Source organism: Aythya fuligula, chromosome 1 (genome assembly GCF_009819795.1).
Source record: "Aythya fuligula isolate bAytFul2 chromosome 1, bAytFul2.pri, whole genome shotgun sequence".
Taxonomy (NCBI): domain Eukaryota; kingdom Metazoa; phylum Chordata; class Aves; order Anseriformes; family Anatidae; genus Aythya; species Aythya fuligula.
In genome coordinates, this window is record NC_045559.1 from 72,222,982 (window position 1) to 72,248,407 (window position 25,426).

The window sequence follows — 25,426 nt, forward strand, 5'->3', positions numbered from 1 at the left end:
GTGTTGTTTGCAGAATTTCTGCTGCAGGAAGCTTTCTGAATCTTAATGTGTGTTAATCCCTAACTAAATTCTCAAAATAAGGCTGAAATAAGGGATCGTTTCACCACATTTGACCCCTGTAGAAATAAAGGCGTTCTTTTTAAGTGAGCCATGCATCTGTGCATCATACAGGGAAAGATTTACAATATATTTCAAATTTCTTATCTTCTGTCTCCAGCTTCTATTGGGCGTAGGCACTACTGCAGGAATGAGATGCCTGCTATCAACACACAAACTCAGGAGCAGCCACAGAAGCAGCTGATTGAGTCACACATATTTCATACTTCAAGTTCCTCAGAAAAACAGGTCTCTGACTCCTGACTTCATGATACAGCTCACAAAATTTACTCAGAGTTGCAGTATGATTTATTTGTCTGCTGGCTTTATGGAAACTGTAACCGAACATGGTGTGGATGAATGTTTTTGTAATAGTTACATCTTCCCACCCAAGGGGTGAAATGAATATTGATCAGGGAAGAAAATGTGATTAATCAGATACTTGTAATGTGATAGAGAGAACTCTGGCACTTGGAAGGCTATCTTGCTCAAGCATGAGACTCATTCTCACCAGAAAAGCACCTTCAGTGTTTCTCAGATGCAAAATGAAAATTCACCTCCTGGATTGCCTCCAGAAGAGCTCTTCAGCCTGACATTTTTTTCTGGAAGGGAGGAGAGTGTTGAGAGATTTGACTACAGCACAGTGCAGTCAGCAGCATCCCAAAAGGGCAGGTTCAGGCAATAAATCTAGGTTTCCCATTACCAAATGGCTTCTGGGCACCCTAGTCGCAAATGCGTAGCTACTAATTTCAACAGAGCAACCTGGCATAGAAAAAAAAATCAAAAGATATTCTTCACTGAGGGGCTCCTCTTGTGAAGAGGACAAGCCTGGCTGAAACCAGAACAAAGGTACTGAAAGGGACTGTGTCTTTTTTAATGTAAGGCTGCAAGAGCCTGTCTAAAAACCTGCTGAATTATGCCACTGCTCTATGTTCTTGCTGTGAATGACTGGACAGCATTGATTTTGTATTGCCAGACACCATTGTCATTTCATGCTAATGACATTATAGTCAGACAAAAGGTGGCTATTGTTGCTTACTTTATAGTAAGAGTATCCACAAGGGGAGATAACGTATGTGCTGAAATCCTTGCCCCTGCAAACAGTGAAGCTCTCCTGGGCACCCCTGCTCTGCCTTTAGCCAGGTTCCATTTTATCACAGAAAAGCAACTGTAGGTGAACTGCTACTTTCAGCATTGCTGCCACGTGAGAAAGCCCAGATCAGTCTGAGGATCTCATTACGCTAAATGCTGTACACACAGTATGAGCCAGTCAGCTTCTGGCCCACAGGTAAAGAGCCTAGAGAAACAGCATACAGGAGAAGTAGAGAGAAGTGTGAAGGTACTTGCCCAGCACTGCAGAGTGGGCCCACTGACTAAGTTTAGAACACATCTTTTGCAACCCAGAGACTCTGAATTTAACATCAGGCCACACAAACGTGTGTGGCAGACTCTGAAAAGACTTTGCTGTGTTTGGGAATGGCCAGATTGCTTGTGAGTTACGGAACTATCCCTGTGCTAAGGGCAGGTTTGCCTAAAAGTCAAATAAGACTTCAGTTTCCTTCTCCCACCCACAACCAGTATCGGATCCTACAAGCACAGTTTCTTTTACCATCTGTTTTGGTTTACCTTCTGCTCATTTTTTAAAGTCTCTGTCCAGCCTCTGGACTATACTAAATGATCATGGTACCACAGTAAAAATAAGACTACTAATAAATCCGTTGTTGCAATAACAGCAGTTCAGACACTTTCTGTAATGGTTCAACAGTAACATCATGAATTAATATGCATGGAAAAGAGCCTAGGAAGACAGGACAGAGTTAGCAGTGGAATCCTTGCAACTGTAACTGAAATCATTGCCACTTGCAATGATTTCAGTTTTCTTTGCTTTCTGAGTGGCAGAAGAAGCATTTAAATGATAGGCACTATGATAAATTCAATTTCCTCAAATGATAACTTTAAGCAAACAGTAAGTTTTATATGTATAGGGCACAACACAAATCCTAGATCTGTTTGAAAGATGAAAAACTAAATCATTAACACAATGCATGAGTTGTACCTGCTGCAACAGAATGATTTGAAAAATATGAATGCCTGTATATAACAAGAGCAATGGAGAGCAGTATTGCATATCTGTAAAATTATAAGTAACTGGATACCAACGTATTCAAGCACTAGCACAACACCCCTGAGAACCTCTACAGGTACAACCGAAATTTTCTAATTGTACTGGCTCTGGGTGTTTTTGCTAAGAATAGTATCATTCTGCTTCATAGGCAAGAAGAATATATACTTAAGTTAGTATCAAATGTGATGGGGAAGATTTCAATCTATCAGCACTACTTTTAGCTGTATTAAGAAATTTTAAAACCTTCCTGAAGCCTAACAGACTACAAGGTGGTATTACAGTCACCCAAGGAAATGAATGTGTAGCTGAGGGGGAAAATGTTTTATAGTACTTGATAATACCTTAGGCATTAATAGGACATTTTTGTGCAGGTTGAAAATGCATTCTTCATTTTTCACTGACAGCTGGTTAAAGGAGGAATGCAGTGAAAAGTCTATAAAAGCTTTAAAAAAAATGAATAGGTCTGCACTTCTGTTTTTCTCTTGCCCATGCTAATAAGTGATGTGCAGTTGTTAACCTTACGTTGTATCTATTGTATTCAGTGCCATCTTGGCCTGTAACCACACCAGGCAACAGAGAGTTTACGCAACGTTTTGAACAATGGAAGCATGGAGTTCAGTATCTTTAATACAGTTGGGTAGAAATATCGGAGGCAGCTGTTTGCTCAGTTCTTTTATTTTTTCAGCTTGCATGAAGTCTACACACTGCCATTCCAGCAGGCTGGCTTTTGTTCCTTCTGTTCCATTGTAAGACTCTTTCTGTAGGGTGGCACTGTCACTTTTTTGTAGTCTTTGCTTACTTCTTCTGGCTCCTCCATATCTGATACTGATGGTCATTGATTCCCATTTGATGTATTTTCTTTCTTAGATTTTGCAGTACTGTCCTTGCCTCTTTCTGCTCGTACCTCAGTGGCTATTCTTTCTATGTCTCCTTTGGGAGACCTTGTTCTTTCTTTTTCTAACCCTCCCCTGGGGCAGCTCTTCCCTCCATTGCTAGTGTTCTTTTTCCTTCCTCACAACCTGCTCCTAAACATCCTCATCTTTTTGTATGACCTCAGCTCCCATCTCCTCAACACCACCAAAAAGTCACAAACCAGGCTGACAGACATTCTCCATCCAACCCTACATACTTCTCAATTTCTCTAACATCTTCTCCCTGATGTCTCGGTGTCAGCTTAATAGTATAAGAGCTAAAATTGATGAGCTGACTCTCTTCACTCCACGATTCTCTATCAATGCCTAAGTTCTCACTTTCCTTCAGAAACTCCGTCTTTAACAGCTCTTCCTCTTCTCTAAACCATTGCCAAAAGAAATCTGCTGCACCTTTTCACATTTTTTATGTTACACTTTTTCTTGTTTCTGCACCTTGTTCTTTTCCATTCACATAAGCACAGCCTAGGTGCAGTTCCTTCTTAAGCAGTCATCTCTCTCCTTGTTTGTGATAAACTAGCAAAAACATTCTAAAAATGAAAGACTTCTGTAAGAACATCTTCATAGTTGTTTTATCTGTCTTTTCTCCCCCTCTTACCAGTGTTCCCTCCTTTCTTTGAATCCCTTTGTTGGTTTCCTCTGTTCTAAAATCAAGTCAGAGTTTATTATACTCAGCTCTTTCAGTAAGACTAGTACATATTTGCCTGCTTTTTCCATATGCTCTTATGTATTTCATCTCTCTCTGAGCTAGTTGATGTCTTTTCTTTAAAAAAAAACACACTCCTGTAGAGGCTTTCTGTGTTTACTCTTGTAGAGAAGGGTCACCTAATGGTGATTTAATTTCCATTAGCAGATAAAATAGCTTTGTTACACTGGCCTTTTCTCCTGAAATATTACAACAGAATATTAAACATGCTTATTAGTATTTTTACCCATGCATCTAAGTTTTATTATCAGCAGAAAAAAAAAAAAAAAAGTCTTAAAAAGAGACTGAACAGATTCAAGAGGAATATATCCATAATGTGTCATTAGGCAGTCCAGATGTGTACTCCCAGAAACATATAAACTGATGATTACAGCAGTTGGACCATTATCTTTGGAGAACGATTCCACTATACCTGTCCATTACTGGCCCATGTTGGACACTGGTTACTGGGCTAGCTGGACATTTTCTCTGCTAGAGTTCTTATGTTACATCCCCACAGTTCTTATGTTTTTAAAATTTAATGGTACAACCAATAAATCTTTCTGATATCACCTACGTCCTTCCTCTCATTCCATCCTTATACAAGCCCTTCTCTTTTCTTTATAAAAGGGACTCACTTTGTGAATTCTGTGGACTAGGATCCCATCTTACTTATTTGTCTTGAAAATTTCCCAGCATTTTTATGGGAACACCTAACATTCTGATTATTAACAAAAAGAAAAACGATATTATGATGGGAGCAGCAGAACTGCTGCTGGAAGAATTATTTGCAATCCTAATTTCACACATACAACATGCTGTCCTGATCCCTTGCCCCTCCAAGTAATATCAGTTGGGTTTTTGTTTTGTTTTTCCTTTTCCATTTCTGCTGCAGGCAGAAAAAAAAAACTGCAGGCAGTTTACTTTGCAACTTCCATCCATTAATCTCAAGGTACTTTTACATAAAGGAATTAATTAAAACTCTTACATACAAGAATTAATTAAGACAGTAGTAGGCATGTTTTATCATCTCCATGTTGCACATGGGGGAACTGAGGTGAAGAAAACATTGCCCAATTCTTTTACAGAGATGGGAATGTACTTAGCCATATATCATATCCTTTCAGCCTGGTACAAAAGAATATCCTTTCTCTCCTAACACTGTGAGGTATATATCTAGTTTACAAAGTAAAATACCATTGACAGGCAGTCCTATTATTCAGAATGGAAACGTTTCCCCCAGGCAAATGCCTTGGCCAGTCAAATTTTGAAACACATCCTTCTTTCTTATTTTAGACAGAACGAAGCACACAGCATGAAAAGCAAGCTACTCTAACTACTGTGGGATCTGATAACATTTATACTCTTTTAAAGAATCAACCCAATACCTGAAATTTGTAATCTTATCATCCTGCTTTAACAGACTCTCCGTCTTTCTCAGCATTCACACGTATACTTCTGTTTGATAAAGAAAGAAATATAAACCTAATGACTTACGATTTTTATCTACAGTTCATAAAAGCTTTGCACAGCTGACACTATACAATCACGCTTCTAAAATGCAACAGTGCCACCTTCAGATCGCACTAAATATGGCTTCTTCACAAAACTAAAGCACAGCAACGATTTTTCTTTCCATCCAGACAAATCTTGCTAGGAAGCCCAAAAACACATGTATAAACCTGAGCAGAACGTGCACATTCATGTCACGAAGCACAAGCCTTCACTGGCAACTGCGGTCCTTTATTTTCATAAATAAACATGAATAAAGAGCAATCAAATAATACTTTACAATAAGCCAGACCCAGCATATTCATCCTCTGAGCATGAGAATCACAGAATATTCCCCTGCCCCTGCACTAGTGATTCACATGGGGCAGAGCAGCTGGGACCTGCTCCTGCTCTGTGATCTTCACATCATTTGCCAGCCACTCATGGGTATGTTGGGTCCCAGAGTGAGAGCCAAGCTACGGTAAACACTGTAAATACATTTCTGTATGCACACGTGTAGTATACTAGATACGTGAGATGGATTACATGCTGCTTCACACAGTATGCATTATATCCTGCCAAAGAGCCTTGCTCTGAAAGAAACCTACCAGAAGGTATGACCCCAGGTTGTGTTGCAGACCTTCCCTCCTATGTGATGAGATGCAGGTCTAGCGCATGACCCACATACACAGGTAAAACTCCTTTTTAAGTTTCTTCTAAACCACAGTGTGTGACAGATCCATTTTATCCTCAACAGAAAGATATTTATTTAAAACTGAACAAGGCTGTCATTTAATATCAAAACAGGGAACAGATTCAGTAAATTAGTCCTGCTATAAAGATTTAATTATTATCCAAAAAATTGATGCCGTGCTGTTTAAACATGAAAGAACCGTTAATTAAATTTACAGTGTCTTTGTTGACACACTACATATTTTATATTTGGTTTGATTGTAATGGACAAACACCATAATTTTAAAGCTAAGCCATTTGCATTGGTAATAAAAATTAATTCTGAAAAAAAAAGTCAAAATACTTCTCAAATTAAAGTTTGGCCTCTGGTGTTTTGAATTAAAAAAAAAAAAAAGGTGATGTAAATTCAAATTAGGCATATTGGACTGGAGAGGGAGAATTTTAAATCAATACAGGCTTGAAAATCAAGGTGTCAATCAATACAGGCTTTGAAAATCAAAATCTTTGACCTTGTTCTATAATACTATTGAGACAAGAAAGTGTACTGTAAGCAGAAAACAGTCTACTCACCCACTGTCATACCATCCATGTAACGCTTGATGATATCAAAGGAATCTCTTAAATTTCCTTCTGTTATGTCAAATATGATATCTGCCTGGTTGGCTGGATATGTAGGTGTGATAGCACGAAGAAAAATAATCTCTGCAAATAAAAGGTATCACAGAATGTTCTGAGAAGTAGTGAAAATATCACTGGAAAAAAAAAAAATCATTTGACCCAGAATGACTTGTCCACAAAGGCAGTGGAGGACAAATATTCCCTTGCCTTTCCCTTGGAGAGTTTGTCTTTTAGAACAGAAAAGAAAGAACTTTTGCAGGAAGAGAACATTCAGATAGATTTATTTTCTCCTCCTGCAGCATCTAAGAAGCCCTGAAGCCAAAACACTGCTACTTTGCAGTCCAGAAACAACACTCAGAAATCAGTCAGACTTCTAGCATGTACATAGAAATGACAACACTAAGTATCCACAGGGTAGGGAGTGGAGGGGGACGAAACAGATAGACCCCTGAACTCTGATTCCCTTAGGCAGTTGCACAAAGTATTGACGTTACAAATTGTAGAGTCCTTTTCAGTGTTGGAGGAGGGATTTAGGTTAGTTTTCAAGCTTCTTGTGAAGGAGGTAAGTATTATTATTAATATTATTATCCTTGCTCTACAGATGATGAAACTAAACCATGGAGCTGTAAGAATTCACCCAAGGCCATGCACTGAATTAAAGAACAACTTTGGGCTCTGGTATTACTCTCAGATTACTAAGCCTCATCTTGTTTTATTAAACCACAATGGACTAATGAGGGAACTGTTTGGTAAGCATCCTGGGCCAAATCCTTAGCTCTGCTGCCAGTACACCTGGTAAAGCTGACAGGGTGTGTATGGGAGTAAAAGTGGCTATGGGGCATTCCTCCATTCTCTGTGATGTAGGGCCAGCTAAGGCCTGAAACAAGCCTGCTGCAATATACAGCAGCTCTATTCATCCATGCTATTGGTGGTTAAATTGTTCCTATATGAACAACAACTGTGATGTCTCTTGCCCTACTTCTTCAGCCTGGAAGGGGTTGAGAGTGACTGATAGAAAAATGAAGAGTCAGCTTTGGCTCTCATTTAGAACAGCTTCCTCAGGAAGCAAAGCTGAGACTCTGGGTGGATCAGAAACAGGGATTTAAGATCTTTAAAAACTTTTCCAAACTAATCTTCCCACCCTCCCTCCCCTTCTTCTCTCCCTGTACCTTCATCATGAAATACGTTGCATTAGAGAAGCTGAGGTGAAGGCAGTCATCCCACCTCTGGATATGTAGGCAATCCCCAAAGAAGGCACCAGAAAGTGAATACAAATGCCAAGTAGCAAAAATTGTCTCTCAATCTGTAAATTTATATGTGAACTAAGCAAAGTGAGTGTGGTCCTTCTGAAATTGCAGGACTTGAAGGCTCACAGAGACCGCAGAGGCTGAAGAAGCTGAAGAAATATGCAAATATGTCCATCAAAGTGCACCATGTTGGGTTGGTAAACTCCCTTTGTACAACTGAGCAGCTGCTCACTAGGATGCCTAAAAGCTTTCTGGCCAGTCCTTCCCTTCCTTTATTTTATAGGAATTTCCCTTCTTTTATTTTATATTTTTAAAAGTAACACTATTTTTTCATAGGTCAAAAGTCAGCAAATCAGAGTACTAGATGTATAAATACATATTCTATTTTGTGATCTATGGCCTACATGGAGATAAAGGAGATACAATTGGAACAAGTCACTTGCCAATAGCATGCAACAGACCATAAAGAGATGAGAGAAATATAAAGAATACCTACTTCCTACAGCAAAATGTGCAAAAGAGGGAAGAGAGAAATCACGGGGCACACTGATATTATGTGAGTAAATGTAAAGGGGAATTTAGACCAAGTCTTTCCTACATGTATGTCCTTATACTGGGAAGCTGTATGAGTTAGAGCTCAGACTTTTTTTTTTTTTTTTTTCCCCATAAAATTAAAACTCTAGATATTGAAGGTTTTAATTAAAGGAATAGCACACTGTAATTTTGAACTGTGCAAACACTTTACTGCACCGGTAGCTAGTCTGGCTTTAGGCAAGGATTTCCGGTGGAGGTTTTATATATTGTAGTCTATTACATGGAACAAGAAAGAAACCACTTACCTTCAGGTCTTGAAAATTCTCTGAACGTGGGTAGTGAAATGACGGTGTGGGAAATTGTGTGGACTGGATCCAACACACAGTTGACATCATTTGGTCGACAAGACTTAATGCAACGGATAGTATCTGTCTTTTCAAGTCTGACACTAAGAGAAACAAGAGAGAGATGCATATGTATCCTGAAAATAAATCACTTTGTGTTTTGCAATCTGGGGAGCCAGAAACTGATATAAAACGGATATATAAACTGATATTTTACCTCAAAAACTTAAGACAGACTGTTGGATCAAAGAAAAATCTGACTTGGCTAAGAGTTGCTGTCAAAATCCCCTCAAACCCAATTTGTCAAGCCAGGCATGCAAAAATAGGGAGAACTGTAGTGCATAGGATACCAAGTAAAGTCTCCTTACAAGTACAAACAGGACAAAAGGACTAGGCCCAGGTCCTCAGCTGCGGTGCCTTGTCATGGTCTTACCGATTTCAGACGAGCTACACTTATTTACACAAGCCTCTTTGTATTCCATTTGATATCAGTCATATAAAGCAGAAACAATTGTTTCCATTCTGGAAATCTGTCGGAAAATATCAGAAGGGACCACTTCCTTTCACAATTTTCAGTACAGCAAGAGTCAGAAAAGCCTCTTTTCAGTCTTTTTCACACACACACCCCTTTCTGTCTAAACTGAGAAAACACAGAGGAATGGAAACTGGGGGCGGAAAAAGTTAACCACCTTATTTAAAACCTCAAAAGATTGAATTCTGAGTTTGGGGAAGTGGTAAGGGTCATTTCATATTCCATCTCAACCAGCTGCTCATTCGTCCTTGAAAGTCTATTAAAAGTTAAATGACTTCTTCTCACCCTTGTCCACCAGAGTGAATTTAAAGTCACTTACAGTTCAAGAACTTCACACAATACCCGATCTGTGTTCATAAGAGATGAAAGGGCTGTGCTGGGACTTACAATGTGACTAAGCCCCACAAATGATCTCAACTTTGACCTGCCCATTTCTTCATATTTCTAAGTGGAAGAAAGAAAAGACTGCAGTGTCAGAGGGAGGGAATTGAAAGATTAAAAGGAAGAAAAATTCACTGAGTAAAAGGGAAACAAAATGGAAGCTTTAGTTTGTAAGATACCTCTAGAAACAAATGGTTCTTACTCTTCTCAAATGTGTTACCCAACTCCACACCTACAAGCCATCTTTTTCAAATGTTCAAAGGGACTTTATGGCCCTATTAATAATAAATACATCAGTAACTTCTTATTATATGCTACCCCACATTTGCTCATCAAAGAAAGCAAAGACAAACGTGCTGATATTGTATGAAGCTAAAATAAAGATAAAAGAGAAAACATGAATCAACATTAAGGAATCATGCTTCAACAGATGTGAATTGGCATAGTCTAAGGGAAGGCAATGTAGCTGGGTTAATTTACACCAGCTGAGTCTGGTTTGTTATTCTCATTCCATAGTTATGTGTTCAGAGTGAAGCTAAAGAAGGGAGGTACAGGTCAGGAAAGATCTTTTACTTCCCACCTTCATCTAGATAAAAAATTTCATGATTTACTAGATATCTCATAGGGGACAGAACAGGACTTTCTGCTGAAATGCCTCATGCTTGTCATTTTAGAACAAATTAATTCTGTATATATATGGACATTATAGTCTAGCCTACGATAACAGATTCCACCCACTTATTTAAACTCCAGCTGCCAAATTCAGAAAGGACTTCCAGCAAGCTGGCCCTTGCATCTTTACAATAGGATGAGCTAAATTACATAGACTACATTCCAGTGTAAAATAGTCAATTTCAAAACGCATAACAAAGAATTGAGGCAAAATGTGTATCAATCATGTTTGTTTATCTCTCTCCCTCTTTTTTTTTTTCTCTACTGTTCATATGGGAGTTTAGTAGATGTTTACATATATACAGACATACAAACAAAAAGCTGAATCTTCCATCTGTGAGCTGGGGTCACAACAGCCAAGTCAGGTTGGTTACCTTCAATAACGTGTTATGAATCCTGAACACTTCTTTAAAAGTTCTTCTCTTTGCCTTATAGAATAACAATGTCATCTACTAAAGGTCTGAGGGACATCAATAATCAGTGGCTTGTGTAATTCATTTTGGCCTTCATGACTAATGAAATAATGGTACAATATGTACAGCACTCTAATTTTTCAAAGCTGTAGTTAGATAGAAAGATTTGTAGGCAAAACATTCTGCTGGGAGTGTCTGAAGTGTTCAATATGCTCTGCTTTTGTTCCTTCCTGGGAAGGAAAGGAAGCCTTACTTTCAACTTCAGCTGGAACTTTGACAAATACAAACATTTCTGAAATCCTTATCCAACAAAGTAATTAATTTGTTTATGACGAAGTCCTAAGTAAGATTTATGTTCAAAATTCTCCTTCTGATTCATTGGAGTAAAGCATTCTGACATGAATTAGGTACCTTGTGTATAGAAACAGAGGATCACCATGATCACAAGTGATCTGTGCTAGTTACTAACTAAAGCTCATTTCTAGATTCAGTCAGCTTGTAACTAGACACATGACAAAATTTTGCATCAGCTCTATTTCTTTACACTGCTTCTCTCCCCTCTTAAAATCCCTCAATTTTTGTGTCTGTTCAAGCACAAAATACACGTTTGTGTGTGTGTATTTGTGTACACAAAATGTACATTTTTGTGTGTACTCTGTCCTCACCATTAAACTTGAGTTTGTGCTTTCATTTTCCACCGCCTGATTCTCTGATCTTTCTTTTGGTATCTCTACAAAATGTTTCAGGTATCCAGTATGCAGTTAGTAACACTTCTCTACCATTGCTTTGACTGCACACCTTTAGGCATCTTCTGGAACAATTTGTCAACCAGTATCCATTCCAAATTCTGCATATTTACTATTAATGATGTGCTCTGCTTTCAACATATATCTTCCTTTATCCTTACACATCACCTTTGCATTTGATCTATCTAGCTGAGAACTTCCTTTTTGCCCACGTCCTCCAATTGTGGATACTATGATTGATGAAACGTTCTTCCTGAGAACTTTATTTAATCAAATTTTTCTTGGAGTTGCCTCCTCTATCAGAAATTGCAGTTTGGAGCTGTTACCTCCTGTAGACTTTTTTTATTTTATAAAAGAAGTAAATTAAGAAAACAGCTCAGTTGCACTGGTTGTTTTGTATATAATGCTTTCTGGGATACATTTTTTTTTCTTTCTTTTTGGGTTCTGATGACATTCATTGTCATGTTCTCTGTTGGATTCAATAGGTAAGTTCTTTGGACCAGGACCCATAATTTCATTTCCATTGGAAAGAACCATGCATGTAAGTGGTGCTACATAATGACACATTCCCGAAAGTTCCAGCTACACTGCAGCATTGAAGCATCTAATACTGAGCTCCATGCTGCTGAATTACTTGCTGAATGCAATAAAATGATAGAATATGGTATATTTTTTCAATATTGAGGGCCAAATTCTCACACTCCCTTCTTTTCCTGCCAAACAAATATATATTAATGCTTGCAAAAATGAAGTTTATTTTTGAATCGTTATCCTACTTAATTATGGCCTCATAATGAACTGGTAGCCAGAGGGCATTTATATACAAGTATCTTCTGTGCCAGTAAGAAACCTCATTAGCTCAAGTAGAACGGGCTTGTGCTTTCAATATTTAAAGTGGGGACTCTATCCCCACTGGCAACTTCTGGCAGCTTTGTAAGTATGCATCAACAGACTCATTAAACAGTGGCATTCCTCATGGGACTTAACTCCTGTCAGCCAGCTGGGATAAACTTTGCCTTAGGGAACATGTAATACTCTGGTAGAGTGCTGCAATCATGTCCTAGTGTAGTCCTTGGCTCACAATGAGCCCAAGAGCCCACAGCTTACAGCTAATAAAATAATTGTGTTCAGGTGACTAAGATTTGTGATCTGGGTTTAGAAGGCTCCCAGTTTCTAACCTTGTACCTTGCCAGTGCTGTCTGTATTCACATAGGCAGGTGTTTTTAATATTAATTTTCACACAGATTATTCCTCATTCATCTGTGGACTGACTGTTCTGCCTGTGTAGAACAGAGATGTCTGAGCCCAGGATGGTGTCAAAGAGCACTAATTTGTAGATCATACCTCTGCAACTGAGCTTTAAATACTTATCAATACAAGGACTAAAGAGTACAGTAAGTCCTCTTCCAGCTTGTGAAACAGAATAATTCCAAAGAAATTCCAGTTGTACAGTCTACATTGTTCTTGACGTCATAGAATTAAGGGAAGAAAGATTTGGATATTGGAATTCTAGCTGACTTTTAAGGCCTGCTTCTTTGACAGGAGAAGTCTTTATAGTTGCATATTTATGTTTGATATGGAAGCTGGAGAGACAAAAGTGTTATGAGACCAACATCTTATTCAAATATTCCTGTAGACAATTTTCAGCCTGTGAAATAGACAGGAGCTCTCTGCTACTAACTGGGTGTTGTTAGGAGTCCTTTGTTATTTTGCCATCGTTAGCTGTACAATTCCATGGAAATGTCACAGAAAAGAAGATGAAAAAATCTCTAAAACAAATTTTACAAAAAAGATTCTCTTTGATATCATCCTCAGAAGGTAGAAGTGTAATTTGCACCTGGTGTAAATCAGCACAGGCTCACTGGCTGTAATGCAGCAGCAATGTAACTGGTGCAACTTGAGAATCTGGTTCCACATTTTCAGAGCAACTTGTGCACTGGTGCATCTCTGAGATGCCAAAGACCTAAGTTATGACATTTTGATAGACTTTGATTTTCAAAAAATGCATTTGCCACCCATGTGATGAAACTCTCTAATGATGTCTCAGCAAATTATGTATCTACCATGTTTTGAAAATTTAGTCCTAAACATATGCAGCTGTGTATTATCAGATGAGACCAACTCCACTATTGTGTAAATCAAATTAGTAATTTCAGTCCTCAGTATATTCAGATAATAACCTCTTGGACACCTACTTCTGCTTTTTATAATGATGCTCAGTACACACAAGAATCTCCCAAAATTGAGATGTTCAGTGATGGGGGAAAGTGGAAAACTGCAATGATGATGGCAAATAAAATGCAAGTGCAGCATGCAATAGATGAACTAAAACTTTATTAAAATTGGAGGGAAAAAAAAGCTGCTCTCAAAAGAGAAAATGTAGCAACTTATGCCTCAAAGTTAGGGATCAAAGCTGTGCAGAGACAAAGACAAAAAGTTTGGCAATAAATGTGTTGATAGTTCCATGGCGGGTAAGTTGCATTTGAATTGTCAGAAGAAGGTCTCTGGGCTCTGTGATTTGCCGCTGCATGACCACAATACCACTGTGGTTGTTCACTTTTTTTGTGGTGAAAAAACCCTCCTGGTTCCCGCTGATGATGGACAGCAGTATTTTATCCCCAGGGACAGCTTTGGAAGGGCCCATGCGGAAAATGTCGGTAGGTACTTGAATGTTGGTAGGAAAAGAGAGGTGATAGTAGGTTATTCTCAGAGGCAGGCTCTGGCACTCCTTATTTTCATTACAAGGCAAGCGCTCACAGCGACTGCAAGAAAAGTGAGAACACAAGACAAGAGGAAGGTTAGCGTACATTTAGCAAGCGTGACAGGATAGCAAGGGCAGTGGGGATGGGAAAAGATATGTTGACTTGCATACTGTATCCATTCTTCAGCCTGGCATCTCAGTAACATAGCAAATGGACATTTATTAAATAGCGGTGAACTTGTCTGCAGTCGGTGCTTTTGGACGAGGGTTGCCACTTTCAGAAGTGTGTCAGGTGTTCCCTTTCTTTGCACGCACAGATGGATTGAGTCTGGCACCGCACTGGTGAGTTTAACTGCATTTGAACAGCTAAGCTCTTCCCCAGGAGAACATCAGCTTTTTTGTTGTTAAGTTTTATTCTCTTGTTGACTGGACATGTGTCCAAAAGATCCTAAGATCTTAAGTGATTATTGAGTTCACTGTGTCCTAGTTGGGATGTCCTTTTAGAGTTGATTTTAAAACTGAGCAAAGTATTCTGAAATGCATAGTGTAGGGTTAGAAAGAATTGGTATTTCTGAGAGAAGAGACTATATGGATACTGCACTATGTACATTCATCATCTGACAGCATCCAGAGGAACATAAACCTTGTTTCCAACACTGCCTGTATATTCAGGTTTATTTGCTTTAAAAACAAATCTTCCTTCTTCTCATGTAGCAGAGTATTTTTCTGCTACATGAAGAGAACTGACATAACACTCATCTAAACAAGAACTGAAAAAAGATGCTACAGCCTGATGTCTCTAGCATGTCCTACACACTCAGTCCACTCTTACACAGGCTCAAATCACAGGAATGATGCTGGTGAGTGAGAAAACTGTGGTCTGCTAATGGCTGTTTCCTTTCCTTATCACTAAGCACCGTATTCCAGCAACAAGTCCAGAGAACTGAAAAGATTAACTATGAAGGCCAAAACTGAACAATGAACTTAGTCCCAATGTCAGCACTGGAAATCCTGATCTATATAAAGAGAGCAATCTCATCCCTTTCTGTTTCTGAGAGAAGTTTGTCTTGTATCATGCACATACCTGTATATGCCATATTTATGTCACAGCTAATAAAGAACATTGTAGTTTACCAACATAGTAAGGTGTTACCATGTTTACATGTGACACATGTTTACCACATGTGTCAGGATCTGACACAACATGCTACCTGGTGGGTTTGAGAAGTGGTTACAAATTTGCATAAAAGGAAAGATTACATGAAGTTAGGATTAAAGATATGCTCAATTCACCACATTCAAATTGGTATCTGAACAGCCTCAGACAGATGCATGGAAGTGGAGGTAGACATGACAATTTGAGCTGAATGTTGACTCTGCAAAATTTGGGGATGATCAGGTAAGGCATTTAGCTCCAAATTTGCCTCATGAGCAGCTGTGAATCCATTAAAAGTGTCTACAAGAGTCTCTGAACCCAGTCTCTGGGAGAGACTCTAAAAAGAGTCTCTGAACCCATATTCAATCCACAGGCTGAGATTTTGGAACCTAACGTATTTATTCATTTCTTCACAATGAAATGCTCCAGCATGAAGGTATGGTTTGCTTCTTATTACCTCACAGTGTGGTAAGAAATCTGACTGCCCATTTCATTTATTTTATTTTATCACATTAAGTTGAGCTCCTAACAGGAGTAGCTGGTATCAAAATTATATGCAAAATAATCATTTTCAAAAAGAGTAGTTAAAAGCAACCTCAGTTCTACAATTAATGCATTTTGTGTTTTATGCTCTCTTCTAACACCACTTGCAAACCCAAAGTACAAAGCAATGCTTTGAAGACTTTAATGCATTCTTAATTTTATTCATGTATGTAAAGATCACACACAAGTCTTCACAGGATGGTCATCTAATTAAGTCTATTTTAGTTTAATTAAGTGGATACTCCTGGAATACTTTCAGGCATAGTGAGTTCTGCATTCTTTTCTGAAATGTAATCACTAACTCCCCTAGAGAGAACTCCTTATTTTTGTCAAAATAATGAAGCTACTTGGTTTTGTTGAAATCATGAAGCAAGCCAACACAGTTAATATCTTAGCTGAAAATGTTTTCTCCATGTAATCTTTTTGGAAGCACAAATATGTTCATAAAAATGCCATGACTTAATTCTTTTATAAAAGTAAAACATGTTTAATAACCAGATTTTTTTTTTTAAACCAAAAAACCCTCAAATCTCTTAGCTTCCTAAGAAAAGGACATTCTGCTGATTCAGAAAGTTATTTGTGGAGAAAGATGTGCCTGTGGTTAGGAGTAAGAATTATTCAAAATTCATCACCTTTTATCTTATTCTTTGGTGGTGCACACTACACATTGCTCACTTCACTATGGGTTTAGTTAATGTGTGCTAAGTGTTCCATCAAATAACCACAAAGAAGAGATAACAAATATTATTGCCAGAGTTCATTCTGGGGTCATGCACCATAAAGGCGGTAAAGAGCATTTAAATCACGGTGTACTCTCTAGACCTTATTTAAATGCTACCAGTGGAAAGAAGAAAATCATACGGTAGGGGAATTCAGCAGGCGACTGGTAACAAATGAGTAGCCCAAGACCCTGGGTGCCACTGCAGCTCTGTGGCGTCTCATGATGGATGAAGTGGCCATGCAGCCACTGTGCCTGGCCACCACAATGCGTCGCTGTGGCCACAAGCACAGGGGAACCTGTGGGAGAAGGGGAGGGCTGGAGTGATGCTGCCAGAGAAACGCACACCGCTTGGCAGTGAGGGGGTTTTAGATGCATCTCAGCAGATCTCTGCAATGAAAAGCATGGGTTATAAAAATAAGTGTATAATGCTTTTGAATGCTTATTCCTGAATTAATTCCTGATTATTTTAGCTTACTGCTATTTAGCTCAATTATTCAGTTTTAAGTTTTGTTTTGTTTTTTACTTGGCTGAAATACTGGCTTCAAGAAATTACTAATAGTTTGAATTTTACATACCAAATACCGATTACTCATAAAGGAAAATTAAACTATTAAACAAAAAATTATATTATCTTAGAGAATGAATACTTCTAACAGAATATATTCTTCCCTCCTGTTAATTTCTGTGCCGGGTTTTCACATGGTACAGAGGCAATTCATTCAATTTTGCCAAAAGAAGTTGAATGGTTTACAACTCTTTCTTATACATTGAAGGGAAAAGAACTTTTTTTTTTTTTTTTTTTTTTTTTTTTTTCAGGATCTATGGTTTTGTAATTTACTTTATACAGGGAAACCATCTCAACTTGCTGAATGACAAACCAAGTATGATTACCAAACTGTACACTACACATTTCTGAAATTCAATCCTGCAGATTTCCAGAGCTGGAACAATTTTCTGCACTACCTACAATATACTCCACTACAAAGGCATTCCCTTGATAGTGTGGATATATACTCTGCATGTTCCTCCTATCTGGAGCCAAAAACTTTCAAAGAGCTTTAAGCCATAGAAGACACAGACCCATCTCCATTTTGCCCTCAGCATTGAGCATTTATGTGCTATCCTATGCCCTGGCACGGATGTATGGACCACATGACCTCCAGAGGTCCCTTCCAACCATAACCGTTATATGATTCTGTGATCCTTGATTCATTCATATTTCCCAGCTGGGCTCCTTGCTTACTGCCCTTCCTGCTCACTCAAACTTTTGGCATCAGGATCTTCAATAATGTGCCAATCCTCTTCCTGCTCCATGTTCTCCTGGCTGACACTTGTTCCTCTCAATTTCAGTCTCACAGTCCCGGTCCCAAAACATATACTCGTTTCCTCAGTATCTGTGCAGCTACCCCAAACTATTCCTTGCTCTGATGGTCTTCTTCCAAACCTGGCATTAATCACCCTTTACCAGAAAGGTCCTGACCCTTTCCCCCATCGTATCCTGCACTGATTTCCACAGTTTATTTCATCTTTCTCTCTGAATTTTTTATACAATTTTACTTTCCACCCCGTCAAGCATCTCCCAGATCATTTTCCTCACTTGCTCGCACCTTCAGATCTCTTTCCCTACATTCAGCCTCCGCCCTAAGGATGCCTTTCCTTCTTACAAAGTTGGTTCTTCTCTCTGCACTAGAAAGACCTTTCATGAAGTCTGGGTTATCTTTAAAAGCAAAAAAGTAAGAGGCTCTGGGACTGTCAGGGTCTGCAATGCCAGGTCCAGGACTGGTAGTAGCTAACATTACAGAGATCAGGCTTCTTTCCTGGCCATTTGTGGGAATGTGCTCAGACAGTCTGTGAAGTTGGTGCATGCACAATTTAGACTCCTTTAAGAGGCTCATGTCTGCTAAATCAGAAGAGGATTTTTTGCTGGTAAAATAGGAAGACATCTCTACTGACAAGAGGAATTAGATTGCATTGAGAAGGATAATCAAACACAGATTGACACAGAGGCTATGAAATCCTTATCACTGAAGGACTTTAAGCAGAAGTTAAATACCTTTCAGAAATACTCCAGGAAGTCCTGACACTCCCTTGACACACATGGGTAATTACCCATCCAGGTCCTCATTTATAAGGTTTATGAAAAAGAGCTAGCTGCAATTTTGCAAGAATTTTTAACTTTAAAAGTTTCACACATTTTTGGTAAGGATGACAAAAAGTGCAAAAGTAATCCCCTAACAAATTTCAGATTTCTGCTCCAAAATCTGACAGCAAACTCTTCAATGAAAAAAATAAATTAATTAATCATTTACATTTCTTAAACGCACAAACCAATGTATTCCTGCCTACCCTTGTTCTTGAAAATGAGTGAACACAGCAGTGAACAGTGGCAGAAATTTACCGAAACTTGAGCCTGAATTAGATACCTGGCATGTACAATTTCAGACACTGGTTATGTTTTGGCAAAATTCTAAGCAGTTAAAAACAGGTTCTAATAATGAGAAGCAACAGGCAACATTAATAGCATGCAGACATGTCTAAAATACAAAAGTAATTTCAAATCTAGCTCAATGCAGCATACATTTCTGACACACCGCCATAACTGCTCTTTATCTTCTCTACTACTTTTCTTGGCTTAAATATTAAAAATGTTTGACTTCAGTTTCACAAAAAGAGATTTTATTTGTTATCCAATTTGATAACAAAAAGTGTTTGGCAAGGGCAGTGCAGCAAGTTAAGTCCTATTGTGAGTAGCTGTAAATCATAATTATCCTTGGAAAAATACCAAGCCCGTAGGCTTATGAGAAAAAAAAAAAAAAAATATATATATATATATATATACACAGAATTTAAGCAAAATAGTTTAGACCATCAATAAAATTATTACATTAAGGACCAGACCATGCCAGGCACTTTGCTGGTCGTTGGGAATGCTTACACAGAACTCATGAAGCTGAGAATAACTGTAAGCTGTTCTGAGCTTTCAGCCTATAGCATCTGACAATCCTGCAATTACTTCATCTAATGACAATAACCTCTGCTACAACCACCATGCAAAAATCTCTGCTTTAAAGTTATTAGGTAAAGAAGTTTCTGGATCACTGAGAGTGGTTGCCCATACATAAGAATTCTAAGGAAAAATAATGAACAAACTTGTATTGGTAATACTATGTCTTATTATATTATAGCTATTCCAAAGAAAATTTGGAGTATTGGGTAAAAAGTTCTATGGCATGTTAACTTGATGGGCATAGAAAACGTGTTGTTTTTCTTATGAGAGGCCAAGTTGGTGAAACTGGAATGTGTTTTGAATAAAAAAGAGAAGTAACCAGTATTTCTAATAGATAGGATGATATAAGAAGCCAGATATTATAATTTTAGAAACCTGGCACAAGTTTAGTTGAAAAAGTGATTTAATGTCATTATCATGCAAGGGCTAACAAAGACATGCTAGCTATCAGTTATGATGGCTTATATATACCAAAAATTATACAAGAATGTTTAAATTAATTTGGATTAGAAAGGGCACTAAAGAACAATCTTAAGGAACTGTTCCCTACTGGGAACAAGGTAACCCAAGACACACACCCTGATACTGGCATGCTGGTATAATAATAACAACTGGCTAAGTAGGAGAGTACCTATCTGCCCATTGAACTAATTTGGACATTTTGCAATACAGATAATTAACTTGTATTCTCTTTGGTTTATGCAAGCTCATTCTTGACAATATATTTAGTAACTTTGTCTGAAGCTGTCAAGAGGTGAAAGCCTAATAAATCCAAGATAATCACTCAAAGACTTAAAATAATTAGAACTTTACTGGGCAGCTACAGGATTTGTTTCTGATTCACAGCCTAATTATAGCACTAGCACATCAGAAGAATCTCTCCCTATGAATCTGAGTTAGGCAGAGTAAGCCATTACAGAGCTGCAACAACCCAGACAGAAAAACAATTCAGACATTCTATTACTTCCCAAAAAAATCCCTAACATCTCAAATAGCCATTACTTTCAATACTTCCATAAAAATATAGAAAAGAAAGAAGATGAAATGGAATATGTGTTTACAGCTATTTTATAAAATGAATTTTTTCAACTCTAGGATGTCCATAAGAATAAAAATCTGCTAATTCTGCTTTGTAGTCCATTGCAAATGAGGTGTGCTTTTTTTGTTGTTGTTGTTTGTTTTGTTGTTGTTGTTTTTGAATTAAGATAGATACAAATAACACATGATATTACAAATAAACATCTGCATCATGAGGCACTTCTTGTTTACTGATGTGACCAACATAACTTAAAATTTACTTACTATTGATGCATCTCAAAAGCGTATTTTATAAATATTTGTTTTTATACTATGAAATCCCACTGCAGCATTCTGATCAAATACATTTGCTATACCACTTACATGTCATTTTACAGCTTAAGGTTTAAATTGAAACTAATCAATCCTCACAAAGTCCTTCTGAGGAAGCTGGAAGCACCAGCTTCATTCTACAGAGAAGGTACAGAGATAGTGGGTATATGAACACTGATTGTGAAGAGCAAAATAGTAAGCTGGTAAACAGTGTCATTTATCAGCTTTCCTTTCGATCTGATGCATACACTTACCTGGGTATGAGATATACAGAGAGTACAGGAGTACAGGGTGGCCTTAAAGCCATAGGGCAGGTGGAAAAGTGGCCATCTGCATCAGCCATGCCACCAAAATTTTGAAACAGCTTCTAGCTAGCATTGCCAGCACCACGGGATGGGTGTAAATGAGCTGCCAGCTACCCCTCCTCCCATATTTGTGTCTTGTATTTTCAAGACCAGAATAGCTTTCTCTGACCTAGGTTAAGAGCCAACATAAGAGGTAATTCTACCACTGGAGTATAATAGTTAGCAAAGGCTGAGTGTGACAGAAAAGTCAGAATTTTGAAGCTGAATGTAATCCTCCTAACAGGCTGGCTGCAAGGTAGCCAGAGAGACAACATCAACGTATGCTTCTAGAGAACATTATAATGCAAACTATTGACACATGGCACCTTCTTAAGGGAATACCTTTTTTTTTTTTTTTAGACTGAGATAGGACCATGAGAAAAGGACCAGACCTATGTGTGCAAAACTTGGGGTAGGCCTAACCAGTAAAGTATGTATTTGCCAGAATCTGTTCAGTCAGCAGTGTGAGGAGAATATGCCACCAAAAAAAACACAATGTACCTTGAAAAGAAAGTACTTACGTATCTCCAGACTTGCGGTAATTTTCTGGACATTCCAAAGACAGACAGCGAAAGCCCCCCTGGATATTAAAGCAGGTCTCATTGAAAGAGCAGTTGTGGGTTTCTGCAACACACTCATCAATATCTGCCAAATGGAAAAAGGTGAGTGGGTTAAACACATGCTTTTCCTCTATTTGCAGGTGCCGTATGATGAAAATATCACATTAGGTACTAGAGAATATGGGGTGCAATTAAACATTATTACAGGATTAAGGAAAGCAGGAGAGCAAAAAGGAAGAAAACTAACCCAACCAACACACAAGAACAAGAAAGGGAAGAGCAGCAGTGCCACTAAGTGGGCAAGATTTAAATATTTGCTGAAATGTCTACAGCATTATGATATTTCCTTTTGACAGATAAACTAATTCATATCATTTAACAGTGGGAATCTTCATTGAGTTTGCTCAAATTCTTTAAGAGCAGTATAAAAACATAACTGCATTCTATAGGCTGTAAAAGAAACTTCTATTGGATCCCGTTATTTATTATAAAAAAATAGGTCCCTCCAGATTTCAAGCTGTTACTGACTGTTTTACTTTTAGTGCTGCAGGACTATAAACACAAAACCTTTCTAGAACTCTTTAGAAGCCCACAATCCTGTTACATCTCCCTGAAGCCTTTGAATGTACCTTGGCAGTTTCGTGCATTGGGTGCCAACCTGTAACCGGTGGAGGGACAAGTACACTGAAAGCTCCCAGGAATATTAATACATCGAAAGGAACAGATATGACCTCCAGTAGGTAAAGCACATTCATCAATATCTGCAAGAGGAAAACACCACTAATTTACTATGTCTGCATGGCATTTTACTAAGTGAACATATATGGTGTTCATGCTGCAAGGTTGAAACACTATTTTGTGATTCTAACTAGTAGAAAACAAAAACAATTGCTGATTAGGGCCACAACTATCTAATGAAGGTTGTCAGGAATAAATGGAGGTGTGAAGAAAATTAAAAGCAATCGAAGGGCTTAAGAGACAGTCTGCTTTTGTCTTATAAATGTGTAATAACACTGTAAATACAGTGACATCTTATTGTAGTACTTTACTAATGGGACAGAGAGGAATAGTATTATTCCTGTTTTAATAAAAAGGAAATTGTGATGTTTTGCCCAAGCTCTTACTGCATATTAAGTCCAAGATATCTAAGCTGAATTTCAAGATCTTGTCCACTGGGTCACACCCACATTCTACTATTACTTGATCAAAACCTACATACACATTAATTCAGAACCAGCCACAAAAGAAGGATATATAAAATACCATGTAATAATATTGTATATTATGTATGAAACACACAAACACGTTTGTATGTTCACTTGCTGAAGACAAGAAATCGTGCTAGTTGCTCAGTAAAAAAAAACAAAAATAAATTTTAAAGGCACATTTCTGACCAGTTAGGAAAGTACGTGAAGTTACAGTTCTGTGTAAACAGCAAAGCAGACACCATATAATCAAGCAGAGTTATTTCTAGATGAAGGCATGGGTGGGAGACTTTTATTAAGTACAGTTTCATAGTTTCACAGGAAAATAACAAACAGAATCAAATGTTAAAATGCATCTATTAAGAGTCTATTAAACTGTTTATGTATGTCATGGTGTGAACTGAAAATGCTTGAATCCTTTATCTGCAAAGACAGTTCTTACCTTCACATGAAATCCCATCTATGTCACTAAGTTGAAAGCCACGGCGGCAGTAACACTGATAGGAGCCATACACATTGGCACACTCTTGACTACAGGGGCTGCTCTCGCACTCATTTAAATCTGAAATGCAAAATTATACATCTGAAACCTCAATTTCTTGCTGTATTTGTCACTCCTGTTACAGGACTGAGGTAAAAGTTTGATTATTTTTTTTTCTTTAATAGTTAAAAAAGGATGGTTTACATATTACTGAGTAAGCATGAAATAATGGACTTTGGGTGTATTATTCTCAAGAGGGTCTGGTAGTATAGGTCACTGTGTGCTATTATTTCCCACTGTCCTTCAAGGTGCGTGACTTGGAGGGAGTCATTAGGACCACACCTGCATCTTTATATTTGGATATCAGCAAAGCTGGTTGTGAAACTCTTGAATCTGATCTAGTCACATCACTTGAAAATGCGGTAAATACAGACACATACACCTCTGCATGATCCAGCCAAAGGACAAAATATTGGAACTGTGGACTACAGCAGTCTTGATTATTCATAGCAGCGTTCATGCTATCAAAGTGACAACATTGGGTTGATTTCTTGTACCAATTCAGAGCAGTATTACGAGCTAAAATCAAACAGGAATAGCTAAACAGTGACAAGCTACATCTCATACTATATACCTTATGCGTATAGCCATACCTTCACATGACCTGCCATCAGTTGAAAGTTTGAATCCCACGGTACAAGTGCAATAGTAGGAACCAGGAGTATTCTCACACTTGTGAGCACAAAGACGGCCTGGATAACGTCTGCATTCATTGATATCTGCAATGATAAACATACAGAGATCTATATATTGGCTGGCTTCCTTGAAGCAGTACTCTGGACAGGACCATGGTTTTGAGTTTTATTTTTGTTTTCCAGATTTAAAATTAGAGAGGGAAGGATTTACCCAAAATGCTCATTTAAAAAGTACCCTTGTGCATAACTGAATTAGCCAATATAAAGAAGAAAGTCACTTTGATCTTCCAAAGGAATGTTTTTCTGTAGGTGCCTACAAAAAAAAAGTCACAGAAAACAATTACATGCACTCTCATAATCTTACCTTTTAGCAGGATAACAGATAACATGTTGACAATACTAATTCAGCTTCCTTTGAAGTATCAGCATGTCTTTAGTATGGTATTAGATTTATACAAATAATACAGTAGTCAATTTTACATTCAGATGAAAGGTTATGCAGAAAGCCATAATGTTCTTTATGCAGGCTCATTTTTTAAAATGCCATGGTTGGATTTACGTAAGTTGATAGGTACAACTTACCAACACAAGTTCTACTGATGACATCAAAAGAATAGCCAGATTTGCACTCACAGCGATAATTGCCTGGGGCATTTATACAAACATGTCCTTCGCCACATGGCTGATTGGAAGATAAGCATTCATCCACATCTATAAAAAAGGAAATGTAAGTACGCTTATGAGGATGCAAGTCGAGAGAAGAGCAACATGCTAACTCTTAGTTCAGATGCACATTTGTGTGTCCCTTCTATCTGTAAAATAAAGTATAAATTCTTGCTGCCTTACAAGTGTTTTATGGGCTTTCTTTAGTGGTAATTGTAAACTTTTGAAACAGAAAGTGAGACTTGGATCTAGCACCTAGCTTCAACAAGATCAGAGTAATAATTGCAAAATTCTAAATGTAAAATTCTTACAGAACGAGGTATCTCTCATACATGTGCTGTAAATCTTGATGGGACTTGGGAAGAAAAAAAAAAACAGGAAATCGAGAAATCAGATAATCTTTGGAGGAAATTAGATGAAAAACTATTTTATTGTGGATATTCAATATTCATGGAACCTATTTCTTCACCTAAAATAAGATGTTAGAAGACCAC

At 37.9% G+C, this 25,426-nt stretch overlaps 1 protein-coding gene across 4 annotated transcripts in view; it reads right to left on the reverse strand.

Annotated features, from left to right (window-relative positions):
- Positions 1 to 25,426, reverse strand: part of FBLN1 (fibulin 1) — an 88,975-nt gene that overhangs the window by 15,778 nt on the left and 47,771 nt on the right. For 3 of the 4 annotated variants that reach the window (XM_032200829.1, XM_032200803.1, XM_032200822.1), the window contains exons 10-16: positions 24,852 to 24,980; positions 24,228 to 24,353; positions 23,536 to 23,655; positions 22,518 to 22,649; positions 21,850 to 21,973; positions 8,724 to 8,866; positions 6,590 to 6,721 (exon numbers count right to left, since the gene is read on the reverse strand). In XM_032200829.1, coding sequence (XP_032056720.1) covers positions 6,590 to 6,721; positions 8,724 to 8,866; positions 21,850 to 21,973; positions 22,518 to 22,649; positions 23,536 to 23,655; positions 24,228 to 24,353; positions 24,852 to 24,980 — 906 coding nt within the window. Of the gene's footprint in view, positions 1 to 6,589; positions 6,722 to 8,723; positions 8,867 to 13,811; positions 14,269 to 21,849; positions 21,974 to 22,517; positions 22,650 to 23,535; positions 23,656 to 24,227; positions 24,354 to 24,851; positions 24,981 to 25,426 lie in introns of those variants that run through there. The other variant, XM_032200813.1, reaches the window with a different exon arrangement.